The 18750-nt window shown below is 34.5% G+C and overlaps 1 protein-coding gene across 1 annotated transcript in view; it reads left to right on the top strand.

The window, feature by feature from the left end:
• The first annotated feature begins 12046 nt into the window (after positions 1-12046).
• Positions 12047-18750, top strand: part of LOC143226196 (uncharacterized) — a 38448-nt gene continuing 31744 nt past the window's right edge. The window contains exons 1-2 of the mRNA XM_076456845.1: positions 12047-12373; positions 15737-15831. Of these exons, the coding sequence (XP_076312960.1) occupies positions 12187-12373; positions 15737-15831 (282 nt within the window). The 5' untranslated portion in view covers positions 12047-12186. The remainder of the gene's footprint in view (positions 12374-15736; positions 15832-18750) is intronic.

The following is an 18750-nucleotide window of genomic DNA, read 5'->3' as shown; positions in this document are numbered from 1 at the left end:
AGTTTTGCCGATAAAAAAAATTCATTTGAAACTCTGCGTTAAAGAAGTCGTCAAATTATTTTCATAATTACTATAGATAGTTTCATATTAACTTCCAGTAATTTAAACTTTAAGCAGTCGAGATGTCATTAATATGTTCGCGAGTTCGAATCCCCGTCACACCAAATATGCTCGCTCTTTCAGCCGTGGGGGCGTTATAATGTTACTGTCAATTCCACTATTCGTTGGTAAAAGAATAGCCCAAGAGTTGGCGGTGGGTGGTGATGACTAATTGCCTTCCCTCTAGACTTACACTGCTAATTTAGGAACGGCTAGCGCAGATAGCCCTCGAGTAGCTTTGCGCGAAATTTAGAACAAAACAACCCACAAATACGTTGGTTTTACTTATGTATTTATATCTCGAATGGCAAAATTCCGTATGAGGGCGTTACACGGTTTGCTTGCATTCAATTTCACGAGAGAAAAGTTAAAATGTCACAATAATTATCCTGAAGCTTTCAGTATGTTTTACACACTCGAAAGTAACAAATCGATCCTGAAGTCTCACTCAAAACGTATAAAGGATATTTGGTTGTTACCCAGTTTAGTTATAGCATACTACAAAATATATCTCGAAGTGGTAAAAACCGGCTAAAAGTGTCGTACCAAAATGTTGACCAGATTTTCTATCTTTGTTTTCAATTTAGCGCAAATCTACACGAGGGCTATCTGCGCTACCTCTCCCTAATTTAGCAGTGTAAGACTAGAGGGAAGGCAGCTAGTCATCACCACCCACCGCCAACTCTTGGGTTACTCTTTTACCAACGAATAGTGGGATTGACCGTCACATTATAACGCCCCCACGGCTGAAAGGGCGAGTATGTTTGGTGCGACCAGGATTCGAACCCGCGACCCTCGGATTACGAGTCGAACGCCTTAACACGCTTGGCCTGGTGGTGTAGTAGTGTCTGATTAATTGGATAATATGATAGCTCATCAGAGTGTAAACTGATTATACGTGAATGCTCTCTAAAGCAGTTGATTTTTGCATAATTAAGGGATAGTGATCAGGGTATTTTAAACCCATTATATTCCATACTTTCATAATTATTTCCAATAGGACTGTAAAAAATGCAGCTGAAAATTATAATAACGTAGCAATTGTATTTTGGAAAAAATGAGCAAATACTTAGGTTTAAAATATTTATTATTTTATTGGTAACATGTCTGTATGTTTATAACGTACAATTTGATTAGTCAATGCAATTATTTTATGTTAAAGTTAACATATAAAAAGGAAGATACCCATTGTAGAAAAATCACCCTCCATGCGTGAAAAAAATAGTGGTGGTTAAATCTAACAGTTTGATCAGACAAGAGCAAAAGAAACATTGGCTGAGTTTGTTCCTTCTAGTCTATCAGTTTAAAACAAACCCCGTGTAGCTTTCGCAAACATTGTAAACAAACAAACAAAGCTTTATCTGAAATTCTGAAAAAAAATGAAAATAAAATGAATAGTAGCTTAACGCCTAAGAAACCTAGATATATATTTATTAAAAGAACAACACATACAAAAAGCATATACAGAGCATGTTTGGTGCGTTATTGTCGTCGACGAGACCCAATAGGTTTAGCGATAATTCTCTGGACTTACGAAGCTAAAATCACGTTTCGATACTCGAGGTGGGCATGGCACAAATAACCCATTGTGTAGTTTCGTGCTTAAGTCAAACAAACAAATTGTGAACAAAGTGCTGCATTTTCTGATAACTTGTAAACTTAACAGTTTTTAAGTAGTTTCGCTATCCCATTTCCTACATCTGACCAACTCTTAACACTCATTCGAAATACATTCTGTAACAGAATAGTGGGTGTAATGCGTGTTTTCTTATAGCAAAGCCACATCGGGTTATCTGCTGAGCCCACCGAGGGGAATCGAACCCCCTGATTTTAGCGTTGTAAATCCGCTGTACTTGCGGGAGGGTTGGGTGTGATGTAACTACGTGCGATATTAAATAAACCTGAACAACTGTCCTTTCTGTATTTTTGTGCGATGACGAAATGACACGTTTTTTTAAACTGGTCAAGGTTTGGACGTGCTTCTTATATTTAATTTCCAGCGACTGAAGAGGGCTACAGTTGCTCAGTTACTTACTTTACTTCAAGTTCCCGGAAAGCACATAGTTGATGTAAAAAGAAAAGCAGTAGATGCTGAATACATGGGCGGGATGAGCAAGCCGTTAACGTTTATACTAAATGTTTGAAATAAAACTGAAATATTGAGAAAAGAAGAGCACAATATTTTTACAAGCCTAATCGTAGAGAAGTTGTCACGACCCTACTTGCTACGGTCTTTGATTACCTCCTTCTAAGAGTTCCTGCTGTGGGAGGTGCGGCGGGAACATGGCATTCGAGTTGGCTTTCACGTCTCTACTGTTTATGAGTGGAAAACCGGTCTTTAAGAACGGTTATTAATTAAAGGCTCTTTCACCACACGCTGCGACCTAAATTGCAAGTTGTTCTGCTAGGGATCTGATGTGTGATCCAGATGAAGCGATGCATCTTGAACAAACGGATAAACAAATAAGTAAAATAAAACACTGATATCACTGTATAACAACGGAACTGTTCGTGTAAGTGATGTTCTAACATACGTGTCTAGTCATGCAAACCAGGCTAACACGTGCTACCCAAAGTCCTCAGTCAGGTGCATCGTGAGATTTGGACATCATAAACCAGCATGGAATTTTACAATGTTAGTATGTAGAACAATAAAGCCTTTATTCGTGCTAACGTGTGTATATTTACCTCACATTAAGTAGGTAATCAAATATTTTTATCATTTCATAAAGTACCATTTATTTTATTTGTACACATAAAAAGATCATGATCTCATGAAGCATGTTATCCTCTTTTGATGTGATTAGATTCCATAAAGACTTATTTAAACAACAGGTGTTGCTTAGTTTAATCATCGGCGTGATCTAAACAAACTGATACTGTCTGTAAAAGTCGTTTTTCTAACTTAAAATTAACGTGAATCATGCATCTGCTCTGCTGTTTGTAAGTTTAATGTTAATCTTGTTAGCTTCGCATGTTCTGTATTGCACTGGAAAAGTTCTTTCTGTGAATGAGTGCTGTTCTGAAAATATAGCAAATCTGAATCTTTTATAAAAAAGATGATTGGATTATTGTTGTTGTTTGTGATTAAACACAGAGCTCTATCTGTGCTCTTCCCATCATTGGTATCGAAACCCTGGATTCTAGCAGTATAACTCTGCAAACATACCGTTGTGCCACTGGGGAGTCAGATTATTGGAAATTGCAAAGTGTCGCTGCTAAAAAATAATAAATTATGTTAAAAACTTCAGGTTATTTTTAATTAAAAAGAAATTTTGTTTCCACAATAAAAAACAATTTCCAATATATTTCCTGTCATCGGTTTATACTTATCGCTGATCCTATTTAAGTCATTTCATCAGAATATTAAATTATACTTTTTTTTTTGCAAAATCTGTTTGTTTGTTTTTGAATTTCGCGCAAAATCTACTCGAGGGCTATCTGCGCTAGCCGTTTCTCATTCAGCAATGTAAGACTAGAGGGAAGGCAGCTAGTCATCACCACCCACCGCCAATTCTTGGGCTACTCTTTTACCAACGAATAGTGGGATTGACCGTCACATTATAATGCCCCCACCGCTGAAATAGTGAGATGTTTTGGTGCAACCGGGATTCGAACCCGCGACCCTCGGATTACGAGTCGCACGCCTTAACTCACCTAGCCATGCCGGGCCTATTTCCAAACTCACATTTTTTTATAAACGAAATATATACATATATATTGTTCTACATAATCTAGAAATTATTACTGTCCAAAAGTTTGGACTTCTTTAGAGATACCCCCAGTGGCACAGCGGTATGTCTTTATATACACATTGCTAGAAACGGGGTTTCGATACCCATCATGGGCAAAGCATAATATAGCAGTCTTCAATCGTCACTTATTTTATAGTAGGAATCGAAAATTATCTAAAACAATATGGGGTAGTTTTATCCATCTAAAACATGATCTCGCAGCTTCAGTCAGCAGAAGGCCCGTCATGGCAAGGTGGGGTCGTTATAATGTGACGGTCAATCCCATTATTCGTTGGTAAAAGATTAGCCTAAGAGTTGGCGGTGGGTGGAGATGACTAGCTGTCTTCCCTCTAGTCTTACACTGCTAAATTATGGACGGCTAGCGCAGATAGCCCTCGTGTGGCTTTGCGAGAAATTAAAAACAAAACAATACTTCCTTTGAACCACGATCGTTAAAATAGCCATAGGTAAAAGAAACATATTGCTATGATTTATTATTTGCACCGGTCTCAGCAAACATATGGCCCCAAGCGCCAGGGTAACCAGGTCACATAATCTATTAAGTTGCAGTCGCTTTCTTGCGTGCGCCGTAAATCATTACCGTATTTTAAATCAATATAACACAATATACAGACAATTAGGGACCATTTGGTTTTTCAAGGTTACCTTTTCTTAAACCTATCGATTCCCAATTTAAACAGTCGCAAAGTGCTTTCACTACCATCAACAACAACTCATTCCGTAACCCATTCAGCCTGTTAGAAAAATTAAATTGGCTTAACTGGAGCCTGGTTTGTCTTTTGTAAATATTAAACCTCTGTCGTCTCATCATATTGTCTTCAGAATCCAGAACTAATGGATCGGAGTTTTATCTTATCGATCCACTACACAATCCTGTAAATTTCAGTAAGATCAAACTAAGAGATCATAACCTATTCTCAAAAGGTAAACCTTCCCAGAACAACATATAAATATTTAACTAGCGAAAATACACGGCTTCGGTCGGGTTATTAAATGGATTTATTATAGATGACTATACATAAGTCTGTGTATTCTGAACCCATTTTAACATAAAATTATGACGTATATATTCTTGTTGGTCCTTTACTGGATGTGGCTCGTTTATAAAGATAACCAAACATCAAACCAAATATAACAGTCTCACATTTCGTGCCCCAATGGCACAGCGGCATGTCTGGAAACTCACACTACAATAAACCAGGTTTCAATACCCGTGGTAAGAAGAGTACAAATAGCCCGATGTGTAGCTTGGTGGTTAATTCCACATAATTAATCAATCAAAAATGGAACTTTTAAATTCGAAAATGAATTTTTTTTTTCATTTTGTAGTTTATATATTCCATTTTATGCTTTTAGTTCACAGACTAACAACAATAAACAAAATTAGGTTATGCCTATAGCAACATGCCATAAAAGTCATTAGTAAAACGCATTGTTACCAAAAATGCATTGAATTTTCCATATATTAGAAGTTGTTACATAAGGGATCACTTCTTCTCTGTGTGGTTTCCGCTAGATCGCCTCATTAAAAAGATGCGCAAGCGCACATGCCCGTGGATATGATAAGTAATAATACCAAGTGCAGACCTTCAGGGCCTACTTGTTATGGGTTCAAATTTTCATTTTCTAGGTTCTTTCCTCTTGGAGCGATGGTGGTCACCCATACACGCACGTAAGCATACACCCACATGTGTATGTGTCTGTCTATGATTCCTATTTAAAATTTTCTATGTGGTTTTTTGCTAGTTTGCTTCATTAGACAAATGCGCACACGCAAGTGAATAAGATAAGTAATAATACCCGGATACACACCCTCAAGGTACACTTAGTAGTGGTACAAAATTTTAGATTCCTAGGCTCTTCCTTCTTGAAGTTTTGGCGGTCACACACACTCATATATATATATATATAGAGAGAGAGAGAGAGACTATTTCATTATTATTGATTATCCTTCTTCTGAACCCCTTACAATAATCAGTACCCTTTCTCAGATAAGGAGACCAAATATATACTCATTATTTAAAATGAGACCGAATTAAATATTTGTAGTAAAAAAATAATAACATCTTTTGACTTGCTATTAGTATGTCTACGGATACACCGTTAAATCTTTGTTAATGGTAACAGAGCACTGCAACAATGGCTCAAGGGATTTACCATGCATTATGGCAATATTATTCTTTTTATTCATACTACTGAGTAAGCTAACACCTATATTAAATGTATGATCAAGGTTATCTTGAAAATGTGTGTACAACTAATAAATTAAACCAAGTGATTCTGTTGTACCTCAATATCTTCAATACAGCTAGAAATGTCTAAGTTAACAATGTCATCCGCAAACTTTACTAATTTACTAGTTATACGCTTATAAATATCATATCAGGAATCATTCGACTAAATGTGAATAAATATATAAATGAAAAACTGTAATGAACCAAAATACGAGAAGATTAGGGGGGGGGGGGGTTATCATCGTATTATGGAAGTAAACCAGCAGTGAGTATAAACGAAAGAGACACGATATCAAGTCTTACCGGACATAGGCCTCAGCGAAAATACAAGTTGAAAACCCAAATAGATGAAGTTTCCTATTCTTGGCTATTATTTTTTCGTAACATCAATTTAACTGAAGACACCCATACACTGGTTACAGCTTTAAATATTTTGTTGCTAACAATAACGGAAATAAAATTTTATTTTAACTGAAAGAACGCTAATAGGTTTATTCGTTTTGGAATTTCTCTCAAAGCTACACGATGTACATCTGTCTTTCATTTAACAGTGTAAGGCTAGAGGAAAAGCAACTTGGCATCACCACTCACCGCCAACTTTTGGGATGCTATTTTACCAAAGAATCACACTAGTGAGGTTGATCGAAAATATTATAACGCCCCTACCGTCGAAAGGGCGAACACATTTAGTGTGATGGGGATCCGATCCGGCCACCCTGAGGTTGCGAGTCAAACGCTAATAGGAAGGATGTCACGTAATAATGGAAGAGTATTTATCAAAAAGTTACATGATCAAACATAAAAAAAAACAGGACTTAAATTTTGAATATGAGTTTTAAAGATTTGTTTGTTTGTTTGTTTTGAATTTCGCGCAAAGCTACTCGAGGGCTATCTACGCTAGCCGTCACTAATTTAGCAGTGTAAGACTAGAGGGAAGGCAGCTAGTGATCACCACCAACCGCCAACTCTTGGGCTACTCTTTTATCAGCGAATAGGGGATTTGACCGTCACATTATAACGCCCCCACGCCTGAAAGGGTGAGCATGTTTAGGTGCGATCGGGATTCGAACCTGCGTCTCGCGGATTACGAGTCGAACGCCTTAACACGCTTGGCCATGCCGGACCTAGTTTTAAAGAAACGAGAGTAAAACATAACAGCAGTAATTTTAACATTCGCTGACATTTTTTCTTACAAATCTTTGCTTCTTCTTCTGGTTCCGAGCTCCATTGAATGCTCTTTTTGAAAGTTAAGGAAAAAATTATTATGGAGCTAGAAACAGAAGTTAAAAAAATTAAACATGTCGAAGTACTTTGTCTAAATCGTATTTAAAAAAATCATTTTAGTGTACAACAAACTGCACGAAAGTAAAAACAATCGTAATAAAAATAATAAATAACAATTCTGTATATGATTTTTGTATGTGTTGTTCTTTTAATAAATATATATCTAGGTTTCTTAGGCGTTAAGCTACTATTCATTTTATTTTCATTTTTTTTTCAGAATTTCAGACAAAGCTTTGTTTGTTTGTTTACAATGTTTGCGAAAGCTACACGGGGTTTGTTTTAAACTGATAGACTAGAAGGAACAAACTCAGCCAACGTTCCTTTTGCTCTTGTCTGATCAAACTGTTAGATTTAACCACCACTATTTTTTTCACGCATGGAGGGTGATTTTTCTACAATGGGTATCTTCCTTTTATATGTTAACTTTAACATAAAATAATTGCATTGACTAATCAAATTGTACGTTATAAACATACAGACATGTTACCAATAAAATAATAAATATTTTAAACCTAAGTATTTGCTCATTTTTTCCAAAATACAATTGCTACGTTATTATAATTTTCAGCTGCCTTTTTTACAGTCCTATTGGAAATAATTATGAAAGTATGGAATATAATGGGTTTAAAATACCCTGATCACTACCCCTTAATTATGCAAAAATCAACTGCTCTAGAGAGCATTCACGTATAATCAGTTTACATTCTGATGAGCTATCATATTATCCAATTAATCAGACACTACTACACCACCAGGCCAAGCGTGTTAAGGCGTTCGACTCGTAATCCGAGGGTCGCGGGTTCGAATCCTGGTCGCACCAAACATACTCGCCCTTTCAGCCGTGGGGGCGTTATAATGTAACGGTCAATCCCACTATTCGTTGGTAAAAAGAGTAGCCCAAGAGTTGGCGGTGGGTGGTGATGACTAGCTGCCTTCCCTCTAGTCTTACATTGCTAAATTATGGATGGCTAGCGCAGATAGCCCTAGAGTAGCTTTGCGCGAAATTCAAAACAAACAAACAAATTGCACCACCATAATGCCAACTAAGGTGTAGACAGTTATCTTGTTCCCAGCACTACTGTGTGGCTACGCTGATGGTAGAAATAGAAGTTTGGGCCGATGAAAGCTGCCCCATGTAAACAGACTGAAGTAAAGTTTCGTATTTCAGTAGGAACTAAATGAAAACTTTGAAGAAGATATATGTAAAATTAGCACTCTTAATAACCTAACCGATTGCGCCAGAAATCCCAAAATCATCAAATGTGATGTTAAATAACTCAGAATATGCAGTGTAAGCGATACACAAAATACAGTACGGATCTTATCAATGACATAGGGGTAAGTACAGGTGTGAATGTTACCTCCACAACAGTAAGGGACATATTAGTACAGTCATATCAATGAATATGTAAGTTGAACGATATAACCAAAACCTAATATAAAGACTGAAATGAGTACCAGACCTTAAAAATGGTATTGGCAAAGATACAGAATAACTCTTTACTGAAACTGAAACGAAAACTATTTGTCAACGATAAATAACGATGTTTCATATGGCATAGAAGAGACAGCTTCATAGTGAACGTACAACATCTAGAGTAAAATGTACTTTCAGACCAGTACAAGTATGAGCTTCATCTCAACTAATGGTGTTGAAGATATACACAAAACTGATGGCACCTTGACAGCTAGCATGTACAAGCACATTGTTATCCAACATGTAATCTCACTTCCCCTCCATTCTCCCCCACAAAAAAACACTTGTTAATCAGAGAGTTATCTTTCAGAAATACAATGACCCTAAACATCCAGGAAATGTGGTGAAACCATACCTGGTAGAAGAAAGCAGATGGAACACTTACAGTCACGACTTAGTCTGTACAGAGCTCTAATAGTATTATCAATGTTGTTGGGGCTTATATGAAAACTGAGAAAATTTATTGTTAAGCGCAATGTTATATGATGCGTAGTATGTGATTTGCTCATCTCGAATACCCAAACCCGATTTTTAGCATTATAAGCCCAAAGACTTACCGCTGAGTCACCTAGAGGCAGTTCAATCTGCAATAAATAACTTAAGCTACTTATAGTAGCATACAAATAAAATGTGTTTCTCTGTTTAATGCAAATACATAATACTATTCATTCCATCCTAAACTTTACTTGTTTTCATTTTGTATTTTTTCCAATAACTATTGTACTAATAATACATTAACCATCTAGTTGCATTTACTCATTGTTTGTGACTTCTGTATGTGTATCACTTGTTTTCATAATAATTTCCAACAGTGCACATATATACATATATGGTTAGTAATTGTTTCAGTTTTTTTATTGCATACTACTGTTAATTTTGTCTTTAATTACAAACAACGGTTCTCTTTTTCATCATCTGGATCGGTCCATGTTTTGGAGGTTCAGGTTCAACGTTGACCTCCTTCTCCTATAAACGTTCATACAGTAATGATTTATTTGATGATAAAGCGTTACTAATTTTGTTGGTGGTGGTGGCGGCGTTTGTTTGCTTTTAGTCAGAGTATAGCGGCTCATAGAACGGGTAAGAGTTTGATTATTGTGTGTTTTTTCTGTTGTTGTTTTTTTTCAAGTACAAACTTTTCGCTCATAGCTCCGTTATCTTTTGACTGATTTGAGGTCAGTTTTGGACTCAGCAGGTCAAACCTTTTCGGTTGATGTATTTAACCACGCCCAAGGACTCACAGATAAATTCAGTTTTATCCTGCCCGAAAGAATTTCAATTTGCAGCTAGGCTAGTAAAAATACTTATTGGTAATAACATCGAATCCTGTATACACATGCCCCTCGCTCAGTACTGCTGGGGCGCAAAACTATAGCTTATAAAAAAGGAAAAAAGTGTCATAGATTAATTTTCTCTAATCCTGCCTAAAACAATTTCAATTTGGAAATAGGCGATAGAGGTACTTATTAGTAATAAAATCGAATCCTGTATATTAATTTTTTCTGTGGAAATTAAGGTTAAAAGTTATACATAACTGTACAACTGTAAGAACAAACTACGACGTGTTTTTTGCTATACATCATTGTGACGCATAACATCTAGCTCACCGTTGCTTTAAGATTGTTCTCCACTAGAACAGCGGTAAGTCTTCGGATTTAAAACACTAAAATCACGGTTTCCATTCCCCTCGGTGTACTCAGCAGATAGCCCGATGTGGCTTTTCCACAAGAAAATCACACACACGCACACACACACACGCACACACACACACACACAAACACACTTTTAGATTGGATTTAGGAAAGTGCTTCCATCTATAGGTAATTTTTGACACTTAACTCTCTTTTACATTGTTCCGTACTTTCATGCCCGACATGGCCAGGTGGTTAAGGAACTCGACTCGTAATCTGAGGGTCACGGGTCCGAATCGCCGTCACACCAAACATGCTCGTCCTTTCAGCCAATGCGGCGTTATAATGTGACGGTCAATCGTTTGTAAAAGCGTAGCCCAAGAGTTCGCGGTGGGTGGTGATGACTAGCTGAGTTCCCTTTAGTCTTACACTACTAAATTAAGGACAACTAGCGCAGATATCCCTCGAGTAGCATTGCGCGAAATTCAAATATACATACAATCATTTGGTTAAACAAAAATAAAAAATTGCGGAATCCACTATTTGTTTTCGTGCTTGTTTATTTTTAATACAAAGCTACAGAATGAACTATCTGCACTTTGTCTACCATGTAGAATCCACCCTTGTATTTTTGTGCTGTCAGTCCATACACTTGCCGCTGAGACACTGGTGAATTTATTTTTGTGTGTCTTCAACTGTTTTAGCGCCCGGCATGGCCGAGCGCGTTAGGCGTGCGACTCGTAATCCGATGGTCGCGGGTTTGCATCCCAGTCGCGCTAAACATGCTCGCCCTTTCAGCCGTGGGGGGCGTTATAATGTGACGGTCAATCCCACTATTCGTTGGTAAAAGAGTAGCCCAAGAGTTGGCGGTGGGTGGTGATGACTAGCTGCCTTCCCTCTAGTCTTACACTCCTAAATTAGGGACGGCTAGCACAGATAGCCCTCGAGTAGCTTTGTGCGAAATTCAAAAAACAAACAAACAACTGTTTTAGTATTCTATCACATAGTTATGTCAATTTTATATTTATAATTGTATTGAGTTGAGGAATAATTCGTGAGCTTTTTTTCAAGTTAAAAAAATATATTCATAAATGAAACGCTTTCGCAAAATATTTCATGTCAGTTGGTAGATAATTTTTTGCTCTAATAGATGGTGTGTTTGATTTTCATATGTCTTTAATTTTTTGCTTTCATTTTCAGCTCATTAAATGGAATGTCAAGTGGACAAAATCGAGCATTTTCGACACCATCTGCTTTTCGCATTTAATTTCTTGCAATTTTGTTTAAAATAATGCATACAATATACCTAGGTATTACATGAAATAAAGTATCATAATAAATGTTTTGGGTGTAATGTGTTCATGCATTGAAGTATTGTATAGTCTTGCATGTAATGCTTGAATGAAATTATTTAAAAACGCTCACGAATTATTCCTCAACCTAATATATAGGCATTTTTCATGTTATTATTGTACTTGTCATTCTTCACAATCTTATCATTTACATTTAAACCAATATTCAATCTTAATAATAAAAATTTTATAAATGGCTAGATGGCAGCATAGTGTGATAATAAAACACATGAATAATACTCCGCTTAACTTAAGTTTCAGTAAACAGGATAATAATGGAGGGAGAGTTTCGAATTGTAGTTTTTTGGTGATTGATTTTTTTTTTTATAATTATATTTGTTAAGTTCAGTTTCAATGAGTGACTTTACAGCTCACGTTATAGAACGTAAATGGCGATCAGATGACATAAAGCTCCAGGAACAAATTGATTTCTCGGGGCTGATGTTGTCTGAACGTGTTTTGAGTGGCTTGAAAGAAGCTGGATTTGTTCGGCCATCGCCGATACAGTTGCACGCTATTCCACTTGGAAGATGTGGCTTGGGTAAGTGCTATATTTTACCATAGTTTATTCATAGGGCATAATCTTTAAGCAAATGTGTGATGGATAAACGTTGTTAAGTAGTTTTACTGTTGTCTGCTTCACTCTATGTTTTATAAAAATACTTGTAAGCTGCACACATATTTTTACATGTCGGTGTCAATGTTTCATGACAGTCATTTTAAGTGTTAAATTAACAATGATACTTAAAAGGAATTGTAAGAAATATGTGAATATGAGTATCCCAGTTGCGTTAAATATACAAAATGGGATCGAAATCAATGGTATATTAGCCTTAAGCAAGTGGAAGATCCCAGGACAGCCAGATCATACAGTCCCTTAGTAGGTTATATACTAGTAAGATGTCTATTTGAAATTAGACCCTTAAAACATGATGATACTAGAAGTTAATGGTAGTTTTGTAATGCTGGAACTCATAAAATGTTGATTTTATAAAGAGTAACAATAGAATGACTTGCTGAACTGAACCAGGTCAGTAAAATCTTCAGCACAACACAAGGATGGTTTCATGAGCTATGTTACTTAATATTAAAATATACATACTATCACAAGCAGAGAACAAGGAAAGTAAACATGTATTTGTTACAGGGAAAAACGTGGTATGAAAAACAAAATCCCTATGAAACTATTCTTTATCTAAAATATAACATTAAAGTATAATAAGAGTCATTTTGGTCCATTAGACTATCTTATCAATTAAATGAAACTGAACTTTAAAAAACTTAAAAGTATCCATATCATTCAAGTATTTACCATGAAAATTTGTTTGTCCAAGTATATGTCTGCATCTGACCTTTTCATTGAGCCCATGTGCTTAAGGTGCCATTTAGGCTGGTAATATTAATACTTGAATGAAGTCCTTAAATGTCTAGATAAAATACATCTAAAACCCCAGTGAGTCTCTCATTGTGATTTAATTGCCTTAAAACAAGAATCATTCTGACTTTTTCTAACATGTTGATATCGTTCCTGTAAATTAAGAATGAAAAATGCATATAGTACTCCAAATGAAGTCCTGTCAAAATCTTGTGCAAGGCCTCAATAATATTCGTTTTCTCAAATTCCAAGTTTCTATAAATACATCTGGAAGCAAGAACCAAACATAGATTTTCTTTTTGTCAATATGAGTGAACGATTTTTTTTATTTGACATTTGCTGCAAACATGACAGGTAATATTCAGTTGCACATCACATTAAAATTTTAAATATTCATTTTCTCAAATTCTAAGTTTCTACAAGTACATCTGGAAGCAAGAACCAAATGTAGATTTTTTTAAGCCAATATGAGTGAACATTTTTTTTTTTATTTGACATTTGCTGCAAACATGACAGGTAATATTCAATTGCACGTCACATTAAAATTTTAAATTATCCAGAATGGAGTGGAAACATCTTATCTACAAAAAATGCATTGAGCAACATGGATCCTTAAACATAGAAAACCAGCAGCCAAGGGCAATAAAGTTGACTTTTTCATTTCAAGGTTATTGGATACAAACCCATAGAAGAAAGAGAGAGAATATATCTGAACTTCATCTGAAGTGAAACCTATTTATCCTTTATATGTATATATTATTTGATAAAATCAATAGCTCTGCTAATATAATGGAAATATTTAATATTTATGACATTAAACAGTAGGTTTTTTCCTACTATTTCCCTGCCACGGTGTATCATTTTAAACATCTGTGCGATCTCTGCACATAAATTCATTTGCACACGTGTGGTATTTTTAACAAAACAAAACTGCTGAGCACTCAACAGAAGACTTTAGGATTTTATCAACATCTAAATTCTACTTCTATGTTTTTCCGTAACACTACCACTACTCTCACGTAAGAAACAAGTTCTTTCCAATGTATCTTAGGATGGCTGGTATGGGTATTAACACTTTTACTAATAATGCAGAGAACAATGTTTTGACCTGAAATTGACCTAAGAAAGTCAAAATGTTGTTCTCTGCATCATTAGTAAAATTGTTAATACCCATACCAGCCATCCTGAGATACATTTTTACTTCAGATGGGTTTCTTGTAATCATGAAACCCTTTCCAAATTTCTGTATTCCTTGTCTTATACTTTTTGATATTAAGACTAACTTTCATATGGTTGTCTATTCACTAAACCTATTGAGGTGTTTAGGGGTAAACAAAGCATTTCCACTAGAGGAAGGAAAGGTAACACACATTTTGTGTAAAGTCTAATTTTAAATAAATCTTGAATTTTATGTAAAGAAGTGGAAATAATGATTTTAGCCAAAATGGAAAAAAAAGTTTTATTATTAGTGATTCAAACTGACTAACTTGCATAAGTTACTATCAGCAGGACTATCACTACAAATATAGTTTAGCCTATTTCAACTCCAATGGTTAGTTTAAATGGGTTAAATAGTACCTATGTTGACAGTCCTGATAACAGTAATCTTGTAACCAAAACTAAGCAGCTAAAGTAGTTAAAAATGTTGTCATTGTACTGAAAAATCTTTTCTTCTGTTTCTCTAATGAAATATTTTTGTTCTTATTGAAGGATCTAATAAATATCAAAATATGTAGTTGTTTTATCAAAATGTATCTGATACCGTATGTTACACATTTTTGCACATATTTATCAGAATTCTTGAATTTCAAACAATTCATGAGAGTAGCATTCCCAAATCATAGGGTGCAAATGTTTTCTGAAAGAGGAATAGTCAATAGTGCAATCATGTAAAGTTAGGTGTAGCACTTTAGTGTGTATTGTTGTATTGTATTTCATCACTTAATTCATTTTTCACTCGCTTTGAAAAAGATAGTGTGCACAAAAAACTACATCTATTAAAGGGGATGTGGATAACAAAAGTTTGGGAAATGCTGCATGAGGTCAGTTAGTTATGGTCTAAAATTTTGTGTTAGATAATGAAATAGACAAATGATTTAGTGTACAATAAACAATAACTCTAAGCTGTTCATTCCATAACTCCCATCATGATGTTTTATTTGGATATCGATTCCTCTGATTAGTCTTTCAATTCTTAGTTTATATGAAACACATTAAATTTTCTTTTCACCGATATTCAAAATTTTTCAATTTTGAGCAATATAATAATGACTTGTTCTTTTTCTTTTTTTTAATAATTTGTACAATATTTTGGATGATACTAGCACTTTACTGGGCATTCACTGCAATTTTTGGAAGTTTGAATAAGTAAATGTATCATTATGAAAATGAAAAATACATGTTGAGCTTGCTGTCACTACATTTAGTGGTATGTGCTGTTATGTCATTACATTATTCATTAAAATTGATAGCTGTTTTAATGTAGTTATGTTATCAGTCTTTAATAAATATTTCTATTTAACTCTTTAGATTTAATAATACAAGCAAAATCTGGAACAGGAAAGACTTGTGTCATGACAGTAGTTGCTTTAGAAAACATTGAACTTGATACATCTGCAACTCAGGTATGCTGTTTTAATATTTATTGTTTTTTTACCTGTTAAGAGTAACCAACTGAACAAATTGAACTCAGGAATTTAAGTAACTACTTTTAACTCTCAGGACATGGTTTCAATGCTTAATAGAATGTAATTCTACCAAATAAACATATTAATTAATGGAAAATGGGTGTTAGTCACTAGTAGATACCTACTGATTATATAAAGAAACAGAAAATCTTAAACAAGGTGTTCTGAGGTGTTTTAAGTTTGTAATAAAATTTTGGTTGTGAAGGATACAAATAATTTATAATATCCTCATTTGTGGAAGACTTGAAGATTTGTCAGATAGAATTGTGTGATATAGAATAACATATTCAAAATTAGATACAGTATTGAAATGACTAATTAGTAGAAACTGATAAATTTTCTTCATTGATCAGGTTGCCATTTAGGTAAATGAATTAAATAGGTAGTTGTATTTGAAGCTTAATTGGTTATTATTGAAATTAGTGATGTTGCTAGTAGCATGTTTTTAACATTTTCAAAGTTACAATACTCAAATGTGTAAATAAGACTGATAAGACTGTGCATTTTGTGAAATAATTTATCAGCTTGATTAAGTGTAATGAAGATAAATAGCCAGTATTCAGTACAAATTATTTTCCCAACATATAATTTTATGGTTGTATCAATAGGTAGACATCCTATTGGACATGAGCCCAGTTTTAACAGAACAAACTCCATACTTTACAAAATAAAACCAGAAAAAATTCATATATCCATAACTAAATTTATTATTTTAAGACTGGGCTTGTCTTCAATAGGTATATTTCTTGAAGCTCTAATACTGAAAAAATAATTTTGATTGGATACTAGCTGTTTCCCTTCATTAAGCATCTGTACATTTTAGCATGCATTACACTGACTGAATTCTAGTTTGACAACATAGTCTACAAGTTGGAAAAAATGATGTATTATTTAAAAGTGTATGTGTGTGTGCTTTTCAATATTTCTGACAAAAACTGTTTCTAAAAGGAGAGATAGGTCTTGATATTGCACTAGAATGGATGAAATTGAAACCTTCTGCTTAATGCTGCCCAAGTGGCACAGTGGTATGTTTGCTGACTCGCATCATTAGAAACCCAGGTTTCATTACCAATGGTAGACAGAGCAAGGAGAGCCCATTTTGTAGCTTTGTGCTTAATTCCAATCAATCTGCATGATACTCAATTATTATAAAAATGACATAATCTGTTATTTCACTTTTTTAGAGTTAATTTAGTAAATAGCATTTTGAATGTCATTGTTCTGGTTCTGTGTGTATAAAGAATTTTATATTTTCAAATAGTTAATAGTAAGTGCCAAATTTTTATAACTCAAACTTCACTTATCTAAAATTTAACTCCAAAAGATATGAATCATGAAATGTACTTCTCTACCAAACTTCACTTATCTAAAATTTAACTCCAAAAGATATGAATCATGAAATGTACTTCTCTACCAAACTTCACTTATCTAAAATTTAACTCCAAAAGATATGAATCATGAAATGTACTTCTCTACCAAACTTCACTTATCTAAAATTTAACTCCAAAAGATATGAATCATGAAATGTACTTCTCTACCAAACTTCACTTATCTAAAATTTAACTCCAAAAGATATGAATCATGAAATGTACTTCTCTACCAAACTTCACTTATCTAAAATTGAACTCCAAAAGATATGAATCATGAAATGTACTTCTCTACCAAACTTCACTTATCTAAAATTGAACTCCAAAAGATATGAATCATGAAATGTACTTCTCTACCAAACTTCACTTATCTAAAATTGAACTCCAAAAGATATGAATCATGAAATATACTTCTCTACCAAACTTCACTTATCTAAAATTTAACTCCAAAAGATATGAATCATGAAATGTACTTCTCTACCAAACTTCACTTATCTAAAATTTAACTCCAAAAGATATGAATCATGAAATATACTTCTCTACCAAACTATCACTTGTCTAAAATTTAACTCCAAAAGATATGAATCATGAAATGTACTTCTCTACCAAACTTCACTTATCTAAAATTTAACTCCAAAAGATATGAATCATGAAATATACTTCTCTACCAAACTTCACTTATCTAAAATTGAACTCCAAAAGATATGAATCATGAAATATACTTCTCTACCAAACTTCACTTATCTAAAATTGAACTCCAAAAGATATGAATCATGAAATGTACTTCTCTACCAAACTATCACTTGTTGTTTGGCAGCACATGCTTCTTGTTTGTTTAACAATTCATGTTTGGTTTAAATCTCCTCACAAAGCAGTTTTCTTTATTTAGTTTTTATCCAGACAGTTTCTTCTCTTTATATTTTTATTAGCTAGTTTCAGTTACATTTTTCTTGGTTAATGCTCAAATATGATAGGCTCTTCATTACTATGAATTCCAAAGTTTGTTATCACTTTGGTGGCCACACCAGCAACTTGAATTCTTTCTCAGGCCTTAGGTATGGATGAACATGATTGTGGGTTTATCTGCATTTATTTAGTGAGAAATTGAATGTTATGTGGTCTAGTCTTTATCCCCAGATTTAGCCCTAGTTTCACCCAAACAGGTGGAATATGTCCAAACTAATGAGGACTTGGATGGTCTGTTTCTACATTCTGAGTTTGCTATATCTTCCCATCCTGCACTTGAGGAATCATTTAGACCTAACATAATATTTTTGGATTTTATTTCTTGGGTATATGACATTTTATCCCTTTCTCCTATCTCTTATGAGTCATCCTTCCATACTACATGACCAATATTTTCACCCATTTTTGGATTTTCCTCTCTTCCCTGATATTCAGGTTCATGCTGATCAATTTACCTCACAATTATGCAATAGTATTAGTGTGCCTTGTCCCTTACTGGCTTCAGTCATTTTGCACTTTTATA

The sequence above is a fragment of the Tachypleus tridentatus genome, chromosome 9 (genome assembly GCF_004210375.1).
Source record: "Tachypleus tridentatus isolate NWPU-2018 chromosome 9, ASM421037v1, whole genome shotgun sequence".
Taxonomy (NCBI): Eukaryota; Metazoa; Arthropoda; class Merostomata; order Xiphosura; family Limulidae; genus Tachypleus; species Tachypleus tridentatus.
Note: the sequence above shows the minus strand (reverse complement) of the source record. Positions and strands in the feature narration are given on the sequence as shown.